Source organism: Microtus pennsylvanicus, chromosome 3 (genome assembly GCF_037038515.1).
Source record: "Microtus pennsylvanicus isolate mMicPen1 chromosome 3, mMicPen1.hap1, whole genome shotgun sequence".
Lineage (NCBI taxonomy): Eukaryota > Metazoa > Chordata > Mammalia > Rodentia > Cricetidae > Microtus > Microtus pennsylvanicus.
This window is the reverse complement of record NC_134581.1, coordinates 4,447,958-4,465,000: the sequence shown is the minus strand read 5'-3', so window position 1 is coordinate 4,465,000 and position 17,043 is coordinate 4,447,958. Positions and strand designations below refer to the sequence as shown.

Below are 17,043 nucleotides of genomic sequence, written 5' to 3'. Positions count from 1 at the left end.
GGTGTGGGTATCTCCATGGAAGTGTAGTGTCTGTGGGGGTTGGAAGAGGTTCTTGGATCCTCTGGAGTTACAGGTGGTTGTGAACCTCCCTAAGTGGGTGGTGGGAACTGAATTGGGGTCTTCTGCAAGAGTGGCGGGCATTCTAGCTGCTGAGCCGTCTTTCCAGCCCCTTCCAAGGTTTTCTCCCGTCTCTTTCCACTCTTCCTCTCCTTGGGAGCTCCTGCTGTGCTCCCTGTTGTGGAACATTTGCTTACCCAGCAGAGATCCGTTACATTTGTTTGTGCTGCACTTTTTAACAATGTAAGAATGGGTAATTACTTATGTAAAAATGTGTCGCATCTGTTTCATTTTGCCTTCCAAAGGCACCTAATTGGTCTAATAAAGAGCTGAATGGCCAATAACTAGGCAGGAGAGGGATAAGTGAGGCTGGTGGGCAGAGAGGATAAATCAAAGGAGAAGTCTAGGCTCGGGAGGAGGAGAAAACGATGGAGAAAGAGGGGGACACACCTGTGGCAAGAAGTCAGTAGCGAGCAGACAGACAGACAGGCGGAAGCAGTGAACGTGAGACTACAGAGCAAGAAAGGGAGGAAGCCCCGGGGCAAAAGGTAGATGCTGAGAAACAGGTTAACGTAAGTTAAAAGAGCTAGCCAGAAATGAGCCCAAGCTAGACCGAGCGTTCAAAACTACAAAGTCTCCACTTCAGGACTTGGGAGCTGGCTGGTGGCCTAACAGAAAAAGCCTGGTGCATTGCCCTAGGTTTTTTCCTTCCAGTTTGTCCACACTGTAGCTCTGTTTGACCCTTTTTGTATATTCCACATCTGTACTTAATTTTCCCAACACATGTGTTCGGTTTTAATAACTACCTTAGCTTCTCTGTTTAATTATATAGCTTCTCTGTCCAGTTTGGGTGTTTCAACGGCATGATTTATACAATCGCTATGGATCATATTTTCTTGCCTCTCCATTTGCCTGGCCACTTTGTGCGGGAAGGTAGCAACTGTGAAATTGACATTGGCACATGTCAGTGGATATTTCTGTGTCCCTGAATTCCTGGGCTCTGCTCTGGAATACCAGTAAGTTACTTGGGAAGGGTTAGTTCCTTTTGGGTCTAGGGATTCAGTGTGTTCATTTGCTTTTATTTTGAGAAAGGGTTATGGATCCCAAGCTGGCCTTGAATTCACAGGGTAGCCAAGGATGACCTTAAACTCCTGATCCTCCTCCCTCTACCAGCCAAGTGCTAAAATTGTAGGTGTGGAACCCATGCCTGGTCCTATCTGTGTGACTGTCTTATCTACCTATGTACCTCTCTATACGTGTGCATGTGTGTGTGTGTGTGTGCGTGCGCGTGTACATGCATATGCTTGAGCACATACACTGCATGGAGTGTGTATGGAGGACAACTTGTAGAAGTCAGTTCTTTCCACCACGTATGTTCCCTGGACCAAGCACACACACATATGATGGAGTCTGAGAAAGAGGTAAGAGGACAACCTGTAGAAGCTGGTTCTTTCTTCTTACCTTGCGGGTCCTGGGAATCCACCTCAGTTTGTCAGGCATGGTACCAAGTGTTCCAACCTGCCGAGACATCTGTGGCCCCCCACATGTAACCTTTTTAAATGTGGGTTCTGGGGATCAAATCCAGGTCCTCATGCTTGCAAGGCAAGCACTTTACCAACTGAACCACCCTGCAAATATTCCTTCTGGAGTGAGACTTGGCACAGCCACAGGCTGCCTCTCTCCCAGGTACTCCCCACACATTTAGTCTATGGAAAATCCTCACCAAGTGTCTTAGTTAGGGTTTCTGCTGCTGTGATAAAACACCATAACCAAAGGCAAGTTAGGGAATAAAGGGTTTATGTGGCTTTCACTCGCACATCATAGTCCACCATTGAAGGAAGTCAGGACGGGAACTCCAACAGAGCAGGAACCTGGGGGCAGGAGCTGATGCAGAGGCCATGGAGGGGAGCTGCTTACAGACTTGCTCCATGTGGCTTGCTCAGCCTGCTTTCTTATAGAACCCAGGACCACCAGCCCAGAGATAACGTCACTCACAATGGGCTGGGCCCTCTCCCGGTAGTCACTAATTAAGAAAATGCCTTACAACCAGATCTCAACTGAATCTCCTTCCTCTCTGATGACTCTAGCGAGTGTCAGGTTGACATAAAACTAGACAGTACACCAAACTCTTATTCCAAAACTGTGGTACAAGATCTGTTCCCAGCATGCCTCATAGTTTCACCAAAGTGGTTGCTGTGGCCGGCTTACTTCTCACCCTCTAGAACTGAAATCCACCCAACTGCTCACTTACAAGCTCTCAGGATAGTCTTGCTAAAGATCTGCCTTAGTATGTTTGGAGTCAGTCATGGATTCCTGCGGAAGAAGAGAGGAGACACTATGGAGCCGACTGGGTGACCTAGAACCCATACCCTGACACTATGGAGCCGACTGGGTGACCTAGAACCCATACCCTGACACTATGGAGCCGACTGGGTGACCTAGAACCCATACCCTAACACAATGGAGCTGACTGGGATACCTAGAACCCATACCCTGACACTATGGAGCCGACTGGGTGACCTAGAACCCATACCCTGACACTATGGAGCCGACTGGGATACCTAGAACCCATACCCTGACACTATGGAACCGACTGGGTGACCTAGAACCCATACCCTGACACTATGGAGCCAACTGGGGACCTAGAACCCATACCCTGACACAATGGAGCCGACTGGGTGACCTAGAACCCATACCCTGACACTATGGAGCCGACTGGGTGACCTAGAACCCATACCCTGACACTATGGAGCCGACTGGGTGACCTAGAACCCATACCCTAACACAATGGAGCTGACTGGGATACCTAGAACCCATACCCTGACACTATGGAGCCGACTGGGTGACCTAGAACCCATACCCTGACACTATGGAGCCGACTGGGTGACCTAGAACCCATACCCTGACACTATGGAGCTGACTGGGTGACCTAGAACCCATACCCTAACACAATGGAGCTGACTGGGATACCTAGAACCCATACCCTGACACTATGGAGCCGACTGGGATACCTAGAACCCATACCCTAACACAATGGAGCTGACTGGGATACCTAGAACCCATACCCTGACACTATGGAACCGACTGGGTGACCTAGAACCCATACCCTGACACTATGGAGCCAACTGGGGACCTAGAACCCATACCCTGACACAATGGAGCCGACTGGGTGACCTAGAACCCATACCCTGACACTATGGAGCCGACTGGGTGACCTAGAACCCATACCCTGAAACTATGGAGCCGACTGGGTGACCTAGAACCCATACCCTGACACAATGGAGCTGACTGGGATACCTAGAACCCATACCCTGACACTATGGAGCCGACTGAGTGACCTAGAACCCATACCCTGACACTATGGAGCTGACTGGGTGACCTAGAACCCATACCCTAACACAATGGAGCTGACTGGGATACCTAGAACCCATACCCTGACACTATGGAGCCGACTGGGTGACCTAGAACCCATACCCTGACACTATGGAGCCGACTGGGTGACCTAGAACCCATACCCTGACACTATGGAGCCAACTGGGGACCTAGAACCCATACCCTGACACTATGGAGCCGACTGGGTGACCTAGAACCCATACCCTGACACTATGGAGCCGACTGGGTGACCTAGAACCCATACCCTGACACTATGGAGCCGACTGGGTGACCTAGAACCCATACCCTGACACTATGGAGCCGACTGGGTGACCTAGAACCCATACTCTGACACTATGGAGCCGACTGGGTGACCTAGAACCCATACTCTGACACTATGGAGCCGACTGGGTGACCTAGAACCCATACTCTGACACTATGGAGCCGACTGAGTGACCTAGAACCCATACCCTGACACTATGGAGCCAACTGGGTGACCTAGAACCCATACCCTGACACTATGGAGCCAACTGGGTGACCTAGAACCCATACCCTGACACTATGGAGCCGACTGGGTGACCTAGAACCCATACCCTGACACTATGGAGCCAACTGGGTGACCTAGAACCCATACCCTGACACTATGGAGCCGACTGGGTGACCTAGAACCCATACCCTGACACTATGGAGCCAACTGGGGACCTAGAACCAGTTCTCAGGAGACTTTTCTTCCTTCAGCTGCACATGGCATCTTCTTTATACTCACTTGAGATTGCATCTTAAGCTGATTGTGACCCTGACTGTCAACCTGACAGGATCATTAAAAGACAAATGTCTAGGCATGTCTGGGAAGGACGGTCCAAATTTGGTTAACTCGAGTGGAGAGACCCCCACACGTGGGCTTGGGTCCCGACTCCAGACCCAGTGTAATCGGCTGTGCCCTCAGGCCCCTGCACCAACTCTCCCACCAGCGTGGATTCCACCACTGTGGACTGCATCCCTCAGACTGTGGCCAGAATGAACCCTTCTATCTCAAGTCGCTTTTGTCAGGTGTTGGGGTGTAGTAATAAGAGCGGCGGGGCTGCATCCCCAACACCCCAGCCGCCTGCTCGGCTAGCTTATGCCCCGAAATAATTACACAGACACTGTATTCATTTAAACACCGCTTGGCTCATTTCTACCTAGCCTCTTCTAGGCTAACTCTCGCACCTGGACTAGCCCATTTCTTATCATCTGTATAGCACTGGTCTTACCGGGAAGATTCTAGCCTAAGTCCATCCTGGGTCGGAGCTTCTTAGCGTGCATCTTCCCTGGAGCAGGGAGCATGGCGTCTATCTGAGGCGTCTGCTCCAGAGAGGAGAGCTGTCGAGTCTGAGCCTCACTTCCTCTTCCTCCCAGCGTTTTGTTCTGTTTACTCCTCCCACCTATCTTCTAACCAATGAAATGGGCCAAGGCAGTTCCTTTATAGCCAATGACCTTCCTCCATCATCGGGGCTTTAGTTTTGAGATTTCAGGATTTCTCTGCTGACTGGCAGTCCCAGAACTATGTATGTAGACACTGCTGACCTCGAACTCACAGACATCTGCCTGCTTCCTCTTAGCTGCTGAGATCAAAGGCATATACCACCATGCCCAGGATCTGTCTGGTATTTAACTAAGAGAAAAGCAACTAATCCTACTCCTATCTCAGGCTAAACTAAGATAGAAGGCTGGCCATTCCCTACCACTCCCTCAGCTGCACTATTGGTATGTGACAGGCACATTGGGTGTCTGCATCTTTACAATCCTACCAATTATTCCTTTGATCTGTCCCCGTCATTTTCTCCAACAATGCTTTCCCTGTATAACTGTAAGTACAGCTGGAGGATGAATTGCTAGAAAAGGAACCGCTAAGTCACTTTCTGGGTGATTACATTGAATTACCCTCTGAATATGTAAACGATGGCTTTCCCACATCACCTGAACACAGTGTCTCATGAAACCTTCAGGTCTTTTCTGAGCTGTAGGAGAAAAGTGGTGCTCCCTTAAACACATTATTTTCTTCATTATGAATAAGATTAAGGACATTCCCATACAAATTCAATCATCTCTTTTTCTGCACGGTACCTATTCATGTCCTTTGCTCATTTTTTTTCTATTGTGTTTTGATGTATTCTGTGTTAGTTCATAATCATTCTTTGTATTATTAAAGAAACCAGTTCTTTGTTGTGTGTGCTGCAAATGTATTTCCCCAAGTGGTCCAGGGCAACCAAAGGAGGCCAAAGCACAGCTCAGTAGGCTCAGGATGCAGCTCCAGGTGCTCAGGACTTCACCCCTCCTCCTCGCACAAGGCCCCGGCCCCTCACCTTCTCATGCACAGCAGCTCAGCAATGAAGACCTAATTGGCATGCGGGAGAAAAGGATGCATTGGACTGTTGCCATGGAAACTGCCCCTCCCACCGCATTTACCATTCAAAGGCTTCTTTGGGCATTTGTGTACAACAAATTAGTGAAGGGAGATTTCCAGACTTGTGGGCCTGGTTTTCAATGCAGTTTGAAGGTGCTCGGAGGCACGAAGAATGCCTGTGGCTTCTGCTGGGAGATTACGAGGAACAGAATGGTATTAGACTCCAGCTTCGGGGGAGTGCTGATTTGTTGAAGATTTGGCAGGTCTCAGCTCTGCTTGTAATTTTCCTTCCTTCCTCAGCTTCCACTGATGGTCGTTAATCCACAGAGCTTGCTGGTCTCAGGGGTGGTTTATGTTGCCCAGCAAAAAGCAGGAACTCCTCAGGATATGTTCTCATCTGGACTCTAGTGAAAGCCAAGACCACTGAAGACAGCCCATTAGAACAAAGGGTGGGGTGAGGCACCAGAAGAAAACTCAACGCCCTTTTGCCCTTTCGAGGCTGGGGGAGGGGTCAGTGAGAGTAAAAAGGTGCTGCAAGGAACGAAAACCATGAGCATCACAGACAGCAGCCATGCTGATGCTGGTGCTCGGGGCTAGCTCAGAATGAACGAAAACCAGGAGTATCACAGACAACACCCAGGTTGATAATGGTATTGGGGCTAGCTCTGCCGGTTCTAGGATTCCCAGTGCTGGTAATGGCCACTCCAGATGGAAGAAAAGGCTACCGGCTTGCCTGGCACTTCCAAAGGACCATATTTCTGAGGCACTGGGTTCTAAACACTGTGCTTTCAGGGTTTTTGGTGCCCCCCAAGTGTGATCCTGAGATTGACGTGTGACCTTACAATTGCTGTAGCCACAGGTGTTTTGACTGCCACTGAGGAGGAAGTCCCCATCATTTTGATTAGGTGGGAGCCTCAAAGTGCACTTAGTTTGAGTTTTAAAATGTACCCTGACACCTGGGGCTGACACAGCACGCGTGTGGGGGTCAGAAGTCAACTGGCAGGAGTTATTTCTCTCCTTCCACCATGTGGTTTCCATCAGGCTTGGCAGCAAGCACCCCTACCTGCTAAGCTCTCTTGATGGCCCAGAATTACACTTAAGTTTAATAACCTGCTATGGCATCTCCTTGGACATGTGCAAGTCTGTGGGGAAAATACACGTTTCTGCCCCAAGCTTTAAAGCCTCAGCCCATTCAAGTCCTTCATAAAAACCACACGCCAAAAAGAGAACATTTGTGGCAGTGTCGTTACATTGTTTTTATTTTGTCTCCTTGGTAAATCATCAAGTTACTCCTCTTATCTATGGTGACTAAGTTTCAAGCCTCCCTTGGGTACCAAAATTCTGGGATGCTTAAGGATCTTATAAAGCACAGTGTGGAAGCTCCCTGTACACTCTAAACCGTCTCTAGGAGTAAAATTCAAATGCTATGTAAAAACTGTTTGGTTTAACTAATAATGGTAAGAAAGAAACTGTATGTGTTTGGTGAATGTGCAATCTTTTTCCAGACACTGTTAATCTGAGTGGCTTACACCTATAGATACGGAACCTGCTGACCTTACCAAATTATGCTTTATTTTCACTTAGCTTGTCCTCCTGATAAATTACGGCATTTTATGAAAGAAAATCCATTTCTTGTTGGGGTACTTTGTGACTTTTCATCTGTGGGGAACAAGTATCGAACATTCTAAGGTCTGTCCCAGACAGTGACTTCCAAATCAGGGACCGCATGGATGGCTCTCTGCTGCCCTCCAGTGGGAGATCTGGACTGAGCATTCGTGACACCAGCCCCGAGGTAGTGGCTGTGTTCAGGAATAAGCTAGCTGCTGCACACTGGCTTCTTCTCACTTGGAAGGGAAATTTCAAGACGGCATTTAAAGCAAGTCTCTCTGACAGACGAAAACATCACACATTTACATTTGTACATAAACATCTCCAGTGTCTTCTTAGAGGTTCTGTGGGAAAACATGGAGATTGCAGGGGATGGAACCCATATCAAGTGGGCAAAATAAAAACAATCTAAAGGATGTATCACAAGGATGGGGAGATGGCTCAGTGGTTAATAGCCTTGGCTCTTCTTCCAGAGGACCAGAGTTCGGCTCCCACTGAGTTATATCACTAGCCCACTTTCACTTTGAGAGGCAGTAATTTTATTGCACTTATTACATGTCAAGCACATGCTACTCAATTATATGATCATTTTAACAGAGTATGTTTTACTCACCCTTAGACAATTTCATGTGTGCTGTCTTGATTTTAGGCAGCTCCAACGCACCTCTTCCATCCCCCCAAGGAACCCCATCTCCTCCTTCCCACTTTCCCAGGGACCCTATGTCCTTCCCCAACTCCTCTGGACACTCAGCACACTTCTCGCCTCCATGTCCTTCCCATGTGTTGATGGCCAACTGAGCACACTCAGCGCCGCCTGCTGGAATGTTCGTAGACCTTTGCAGTAGCTACAGCTGCAGCGATTTCTCCAGGCAATGGCCAAAAGACAGCATTCCGCAGGCTCTGCCCCATTCTCCAGCTCTTAGCTCCTTCCACCCTTTGTCAGACGTCTCTTTAGGGCTAAGCACTTAACAGTCACTTATTGCCCGCTCTTTGAGTCTCTGCTTTAACTGCTGCTCACCACAAAAAGAGGCGCCTCTGGCCATGGCTGAGGACAGTACCAATTCCTGGACAGAAACATCCAAAAGGAAGTATGACAACTTGTAGTTTAGAATAACAACAGTAGCAAGTTCCTCCTTGGGGCCATGGCCTCCAGAGCCAGGGGATTTACAGGACCAGGTTCACAGGACCAGGCCTGAATTCAAAAGTAGCTGGTTCCCCCCATAACTGTCATGCCACCACACCAGCGGCACATCTTGCCTGGCAGGGTTGTCTGCAGGGATATCATGGATGCTCTCTCTTCCCTAACAGCCTGCACAACGCCTGCACCTTCCTCCACTATGAAGGCTGGTCATCAGGGAGGAAATTTCCAGGTCAGTTCTGCCTGGATGTTCCTACGTTCAGCTACCAAAGTGTATAGCATCTTCAGCAATAGTGTCTTACTACTTAGTTTTAATGGGCAACCAAGAACAGTAGCAATAGCCTGTATTGTTTGGAGGGCCTCTAGGGCTTCCCCACCCTAAGTCAAAGGAAGCTCTCCCATGCCTGGTATTGAGATTTTCATTTAATAAACCATGTCTTCTGGGAAAATAATCATCCATTGATGCAGGGTATCTATATTCGAATTTCTATTTTTTGTATATGTATTTTCTTTTGAAGATTGACTTCTTTTATGTGTATGAGTGTTTTGCCTGCATGTGTGGGTATGCCATCTGCATGCAGTACCTGTGGAGGCCAGGAGAGGGCCTTTGGAATTGGAATTACAGACACTTAGGAGTGCCCAGGTGGAGGGATGCTAGGAACCAACCTAGCCTTCTTCACGAGTAACAAGTGCTCTTATTTTCTCAACTGTCTCTCCAGACCCATTCTATTTTTTAAACTAGTTTACAAAGGTAGTAGGTTTCCATAGGGGTTATTGTTATGCCCAAATCCATGAAGTCCCCGCAAAGCCAACAAGGAGATCGAGTCCCATATGTAAAAGCAAAGAGCCTTTATTTTACTCAAGTTTGCAAACTCGGTCTCTCTGCATGTCCAACACATTGGAACAACCAGAGAGCCCCAAGCTCAGTTAGAATTGGTTTTTTTTTTAATACTTTGTTCAGGATCTTTTTTTTAATTTTTATTATTTATTTAACTTTATTTTATGTGTATTGGTGTGAAGGTGTCAGATGCCCTGGAACTAGATTTTGAGACAGTTGTGAGCTGCCATGTGAATGCAATTCCCGGGTCCTCTGGAAGGGCAGTCAGTGCTCTTAACCCCTGAGCCATCTCTCTAGCCCCTGAAATTGGGTATTTATAGTAGTAAAGGTGAGAGTGAGGGGTTTCTGAGGTTTAGAACCCCTGATTGGCTGACATTTGTCTAGGGGTGTCCTGGTGAGTGTGTGCTGGCAGGAGGTCCTATCTACAGCGGTTGGAATGCTTTGAATGGTCTGTTCTGGGTGGTGCTAGGTGATCTCAGTTTGGGGTTCTTTCTGCAGCCAGCTCAGGCCTCTTATTAAATTTATCGATGACCGAGTTTTACTCTGGCAGGTGATAATGGTTGGAAGTAAATAACCTCCTTTGGGTGACCTGTCCCTACTTAGCTTATCATGGCTGGCCCCCACAGTTATAATACTTTGACTATATTTCCTAGCCAAGGTGATGATTTGAAATATTGACTGTCTCCAATCAGGGACAATGCTAACATTACCGCGCTTAACTTCTAAGACCCGTTACCAACTATAGTGGCACAAGTCTGTAATTCCAGCACTTGAGAGTCTGGGGTCTGGTGAGATAGCTCACTGTGTAAAGGTGCCCTCTGCCAAACCAGAGTTAGAGCCTCAAGACCCACATACTGGAAGGAGAGAACCGGCTCCCACAAGTTGTTTTCTGACCTCCGAATGCGTCTGAAGTCATACATACATACATACATACATACCACACCCTAGCCAGCACATTCTACACAGTAAGACCATGCCTCAGAAAATAACAAAAAAGTTTTGATTTTGTTTTTTTGTTTTTAATTTAAAAGCTACAAATATGGAGATGAATTGGAGACATGGCACAGAACCTAAGAGCACTAGCTGCTCCTGCAGAGGACTTGAGTTCGACTCCCACAACCCATGCAATGTTTACGAACAACTGTAACTCCGGCCCACGGGATCCGACGCCATCTTCTGACCTCACTGGGTACTGCGTGCACACACCGCACATACATACATTCAGACAAAACACAAATAAGCGATAAATTTTAAATTAAAAAATATTCATAATAAAGCTGGGGCGGCCTCTCTTCTGCATGCTGGCGTCTGCGGCGGTCTGCATCCATCAGCGTTACCGTTCGCACATGGCTCCTACTCTGAGGCGCAAGCGGCCGGAAAGCCTACGCCCTGCCTACCTTCTGCCCAACCAAGGGAACAGGGAGGGACATCCGCCGGCGCCGAGCCTCTCCCGGAAGTGACGTCGGAGTGTCAACATGCAAGATGGCGGCCCATCACCGGCAGAACACAGCCGGGCGGAGGAAAGTGCAGGTATGGCGGCCCGGCTCCGCAGCCTTGGCGACGCCGCCGTCGGGTCTGCTTCCCCCGCGGGCGGGCAGATGCCTCGGGCCGCGACCGGCGGGGTTCGACGGTCGGAGGATGACGGGGCGGGGCGCAGGCTCGCGAGGGGTGGGGCCGCGGCGCCAACGGCCCGAGGCGGCGGCTCGGCAGACTGGGCGCCCGCGCGGGCCTCGCAAGCGGTCGCCGGGAGCCGCCGTCCCGGGGAACCACCGTCCCGGGACAGTGGGCCTGCGGCGGCGCCATGGGCCTTCTGCCCGCTCACCTGCCTCTGCTCTCGGCCGCCTTCCTTCGGAGCAGCCGCGATCCGGCGGCGGAGGCCACGCGGCGCCCGCGGGTGGGTGAGCCCCGACAGCGAGGGGCCTTGCGGGGGCGTGGCGGGACTGGGCCGCACGTGGGAGCGTGCGCTGGAAGAAATGACAGTTTCCCCTCCTTTGCAGTGGGGTTCGCCTCCCCCTCCACGGTCCTCCCTGTGCGTCTTCCAGTCCCTGTCTCCGTAGCGTCGGCATAGCTGGTGATGAGTTCGTTAACCCACAGCGTGGGTGTTGTGGGTTTCCCTAAATCGCTTTGGTGTGGTGTACGTTTGAGTTCTGCTTGCTGTCTTTGGGGCTGGGTCCTGGAGCTCATTTGACAGTACTTCCTGTCCTGAGCAAGGTCAGCCCCCCTGCACCACAGGAAACCAGGCCGGTGGAACCTGCCTGCCGCCTCTACTAGTAGCACCTAACACGGGTCAAGGGGCTTGGTGTTGAGGGCTAGAGGGTCGGAAATTCAAGGTCATTCTCTGGTACTTAACAAGTTTGAGAGCAGACTGAGCTACACAGCAGTCTGGCTCAAAAAAAAATGTTATCTGCTACCTTTTATCTTAAAGATGGAGGAATTTATTTTGAAGTCCTGTTTGCAGGTGTTTGCCAGCAGGTAGAGTGTGTGCGGCTTGGAAAGGTGCATTGTGTCATCAGACAAGTACTGAGTACATAGATTGGGCCCAAAGAGGGAAAGAGGTTGAAAGGGTTCCACAGAAGAGGGGACCAGGGGACAGTAACCCCAACATAAGGTTCTAGACCTGTAAAATTTTCTGTATAAATATCCTCTTTAGATTCCTGATCTCACTGGCCATTTCAGTGTTCCTATGTATTCAGTAGGTGGTTGTTACAGTGACTGCAATTGGGCTGAGGAGATGGCTCAGTCTGGTAAAGGGCCTAGGGCACAAACGTAATCTAAAATTCTGTCCCCACTTAAAAGGGAGCCTGGCATGTTGGTTGACATTTGTAATCTCAGCTCTTGGGAGGCAGAAACTGGAGGATCCCCGAAGCTTCATGGCCAGCTAGTCTTGCTGGTCAGGAAGCTCCAGGTCCAGTTAGCAACCAAGGAAGATACCCAAACCAAGCTCCAACCTCCACACTCGTGTACATACATGTGTCTGCATGTGCTGTACACCGCCCCACACACACACAAATAATAAAAAAATTAAAGAATAAGTGAAATTAGAGCAATCTAAAATCCCTTAGCTTTCCCTGAATAGGTGTTGTTTTTCTTTTAAAGGGCATTCGTGATGGGATTGCAGTAACCCCAGCTTCCAGGCCAGGTGGTGAGAATGCTGTTTCCAACTAAGCTGAACTTAGCCATGTTCTGCATACTAGGATGTTGGTTCTCAATAGAGTAAAGATTATCACCTCTCTCAGTTTGGGGGCAAAGGTTTAAAAGACAAGGGATGGGAAGATGGCTTGGGGAAGAAAGGTGCATGCTGCCAAGCCTGAAGACTTGAGTTCTGGGACTCACATGGTAGAATGTGAGAACTGACCATGTTATCCTCTGACCTCCAAAGGTACTTTGTGGCACCACCATTATTCATGTATGTGTATATATATATATACATATATGTATATATATACACACACACATACACACATGCTTTAAAGCATCTAAAAGACAAAGCTATGAATATACCTCAGTGTAGAACACTCATCTGCCTTGCACAAGGCCCTGGAGTTCAGTTCCTAGCATCGTAAAAAAAAAAAGTAAGACAATAGGGATCAAGGAGAGTAAAGATGAAAATGAAACACGGCAGAAGCAAAAACAAAACAAAAGTTTAGCTGTGCTGGGTATAGGCCAGTGCATGCAATGAGAGGGAGGAGATGGTGGTTGGTGCAGGGAGGGTGAAGGAGGAGATGATTCTGCTCTTAACCACTCAGAATGAAGTTAGAGTGTGGTATTCAGCACTTTGTTCAGCAACAAGCAGATTGTAACTAGACACTGTTTCCTAACAAGAGTGAAGTTAGCCTGCTGAAGAGAAAGTTCAGAATTTGTCTGGTAGGTGCAGGAGCGGTGCTAGAAGCCAGAGATGATCTCATCTCATTGTGCAGAGAAGTGGGGACATGTATGCCCACTGCAAGAATAACAGTCCTGTCCTGCTGTCCTCCACTCTCTCAAGGCAGCAACTGTGTCCTGCATCACCCTAGGGCTCCACTCTCCGCACCTCAGGTTAGCTCAGTCCTCCCTGAAGGAGCTAAGGGTCCTGTCCTGTAAGCTGTTTAGGATCCCCTGACTCCTGCCCACTGGATGGACTTATCCTCTCCAGTCAGAAGTTTCCTGTAAGGGTAGAAGTGACATTGCTTGAGAGCCATGCCTGTGCTTTCCCAGTTTGCTACCTGACTTATGTGATATCTTACTTTAAACAGAGCCATAGCACTTACTGCTTTGTCTCCTGCCTTGACAAAACCTAAAGGCAGCCCCTTTAGTTCACAGTGCCTTACTATAAAAATGTGTTCTGTCCTTTCCTGGTGGCACGCCCCTTCATCCCCACCCTTGGGAAGCAGAGGCAGGCCTGATATACATATCACATTCTAGGTACCTAGGGCTACTTTGTGAGACCATCTCTTTAAAAGAAATTATTCTACAAAAATTACATATATATCTGTTGGCGGAGACCACTCATTTGTTTCCCAGCCACTCAGACCCGAATAATCACACAGAAACTATATTAATTACAACACTGTTTAGCCAGTGACTCAAACATATTTCTAGCTAGCTCTTATGTTTTGAATTAACCCATTTCTCTTAATCTGTTTCGCCATGCAGCTGCGGCTTACCGGGTAAGGTTTTGGCTGATGTCTTTCTTCCTTGGCAGCTTCATGGCTTCTCTTTAACTCTGCCTACTCTCTTTATATATCTCTGTTCAGATTTCCCTCCTTGGTTTGATCTGTTCAGCCATTGGTTGAAACAGCTTTATTCATCAACCAATAAAGCAACACATATACAGGACATCCCACGTCATATGTCTTTATCTTTCTCTACTTATATAAGATTATTTTTTTAGGAGTCTTGTTATTGTGGAAAACTAAATAAACATGTTTGGAAATCTCAATGTATATAGTTGTCAAAAAATATGAAATATTCATGTAGTGGGTTATTTTGCAATTATCAAAAAGTAAACTAGAGGCTGGGAAGGTTGTGTTGTTTGTAAAGTGCGTGCCACATGAGGGTCTATGTTCAGATCACCAGTACCCCCCTCCCCCCCCCCCCAAAAAAAAAAGCCAGGTGTGGTGGCATGTGCCAAAATCTTAGTATGGAGAAGGCGGAGACAGGAAGAGCACTGGAGCTTGCTGGCCATCTAGTCTTGAAGAATTGATAAAGTCCAGAGTCTGTGAGAGACCATGGTCAGCCTCAGATAAAATAAAATGGAAGTAATAAAACAGAAGGTGCTGATGCTTGGCCTCAGCCCTCCATGTGCATATTCTCCCTCCCTCCCTCCCTCCCCCCCTCTCTCTCTCCCTCCCCTCCCTCCCTCCCTCCCTCCCTCCCTCCCTCCCTCCCTCCCTCCCTCTCTTTCTCTCTCTCTCTCTCTCTCTCTCTCTCTCTCTCTCTCTCTCTCTCTCTCTCTCTCTCGATATGCTAGGTCCATATAATCAAAACAGGAAGGTATCCTGAAGTAAGAGCAGCAAGTTAACACAGTATGTTCCCATTTCTGAAAAGTAAGATAGTGGCTTTACTGGACAGTGTGTTGTAACGTGGTGACGCATGCCTTTAGTCCCAGCAGAGCTCTGAGCTCCAGGACGGCCAGGGCTACACAGAGAAACCCTGTCTCAAACAAGCAAAAAATCTAGAGTGTCAGTGCTGCTCCCTGGAGTGATATTCTGTGGTCTGGGTCAAAAGGACATGGGGTACATTTACTGCACCTCTGGGGCAGCAGAGATGACTCACCAGGTAAGAGCACTGACTGTGCTTGTAGAGGACCTGCATTTAATTCCCAGCATCCACAGGGTGGCTCCCAACTTTCTGTAGCTCCAGCGCCAAGGATTTGATTTCCTGTTATGTCCTCTGCAGCACACATGTGGAACACATATGTGCATACACTCAGGCACATACACATAAATGTTTTTTTTTAAATATTTCCCCGTATATACTTTAGTATTTTTGTTGTTGCTGCTGTGTGTTTTCGGATTTTTATTTTTGGTTTCGTTTTATTTGGAGACAAGGCCCCACAGTGTAGTCTTGCCTGCACACCACAGGTGGTCTTCCTGTCTCAGCCCCTTGAGTGCTAATTACAGGCATCACCACTCGCTGTTTTCAGTCACTTTACATGCATTTTTTTATGTTTATGCTTGTAAATGATAAAAAATAAAACCTTCCATTTTGGGAAAGGTGGGGAAATGAATGTATTTTGCCTCTTGACTGTGTCTTGGATGAGAAAACAGTACCTTGAATTCTAAAGTCAAGTTACAGACAGGCCTTGTGATTTAATGTTGTTGAGTAGCCAGTGAAGAAGGACCCACAAAGAGTACTCAACAAGTACAGGTGTTGTGTGAGTGAGTATAGGTGGGAGTGTTTTCAGCTCTTGGGGCTTTGTGGTGTTAAACGATTCAGCTCTGCGCCATAAGCATTGGATCTGCCCTTAGAGCTCTCAGCCAGCCATGGAGAGTCTGTAAATGAACAGGGATGGCTGGACTCCAGCACACCCAGTTCACAAAAAGAAGGTTGAGGCTGGATTTGTCCATCAGGCACTTGTTGCTAACCCCTGGTCTAGAAGGGGCAGACTAGAGACTATAAGTGTGTGTGTGTGTGTGTGTGTGTGTGTGTGTGTGTGTGTGTGTTAGAATATGAACATGTGTCCCCGTGTATGTGGCTGTAGACATGGGTGTGCCATAGCACACATGTGAGCTCAGAAGAACCTTTGGTATCCATACTCACTTCCCACCTTGTTTGTGACAGTCATTCACCAATGCACATGCTATCTAGCTGTCCATGAGTGCCCTGGTCCCCTCCTGTCTCCACCTCCCGTGGTACTATATAAGCACTGGGATTCCAGGTGTGTGCTATTCGGCCTGGTGTTGATGGTTTCTGGGTATTCTACTGCATTCTTATGCTTTTGTGGCAAGTGAAGCCACTTACTCACTGAGCCATTTCTCCAGCCCTAAAATACTTTTTAAAAGTCAGCTGAAATAGAGTTACAAATAGAAAGTCATTATGGAACTAGACAGAGGAACAGTTGTGAGATCATGGTTATAGTTGGCCAGGTTTTCCTGGACTCAACTAGACTAACCTGCTTTCTAGAAATAGCCTTGCTCAGGAGCTGTGTGATCCTACTAACAGGTTGTTGTAGTGATAAAATTAGAGTTAGATTGTCTAAGGATGGAGTGTGTAAATTGGGAACTTTGTAGGGTGTGATAATGTTCTCTTTGTAAGGTTTGTATTGCACAGGTGTGTTGATTTGTCACATATCTAGATGTGTTTCGCTGTGAATTTTGTTTTAAATAAATTATATATAAACAGTAAAAACATAAGCAACTAGACAGCGGCACGTATGCCTCAATGTCTCGAGAAAGGTGTCCTGATGTGCTGCTGTCCGAAAGATGTGAGAGGGTAAGATGAATCGAGTGCAGGGGTGGATCCCATAGAGCAGATGTGGACAGTGTCAGCTGAAGTGTGGAGTGGGCATGTGCTGTTTCATTGGCGAATTCATAAAGCAGATGTGGACAGTGTTAGCTGATGTGTGTGGAGTGGGCATGTGCTGTTTCATTGTAGAATTCATAAAGCCGATGTGGACAGTGTTAGCTGAAGTGTGGAGTGGGCATGTGCTGTTTCATTGTAGAA

At 48.0% G+C, this 17,043-nt stretch overlaps 1 protein-coding gene across 3 annotated transcripts in view; it reads left to right on the top strand.

The window, feature by feature from the left end:
- The first annotated feature begins 10,850 nt into the window (after window positions 1–10,850).
- Window positions 10,851–17,043, top strand: part of Wdr48 (WD repeat domain 48) — a 34,192-nt gene continuing 27,999 nt past the window's right edge. The window contains exon 1 of one of the 3 annotated variants that reach the window (XM_075964164.1): window positions 10,851–10,929. In XM_075964164.1, the coding sequence (XP_075820279.1) occupies window positions 10,882–10,929 (48 nt within the window). In that variant the 5' untranslated portion in view covers window positions 10,851–10,881. Of the gene's footprint in view, window positions 10,930–11,062; window positions 11,294–17,043 lie in introns of those variants that run through there. The other 2 variants (XR_012909933.1, XM_075964165.1) reach the window with 2 other exon arrangements.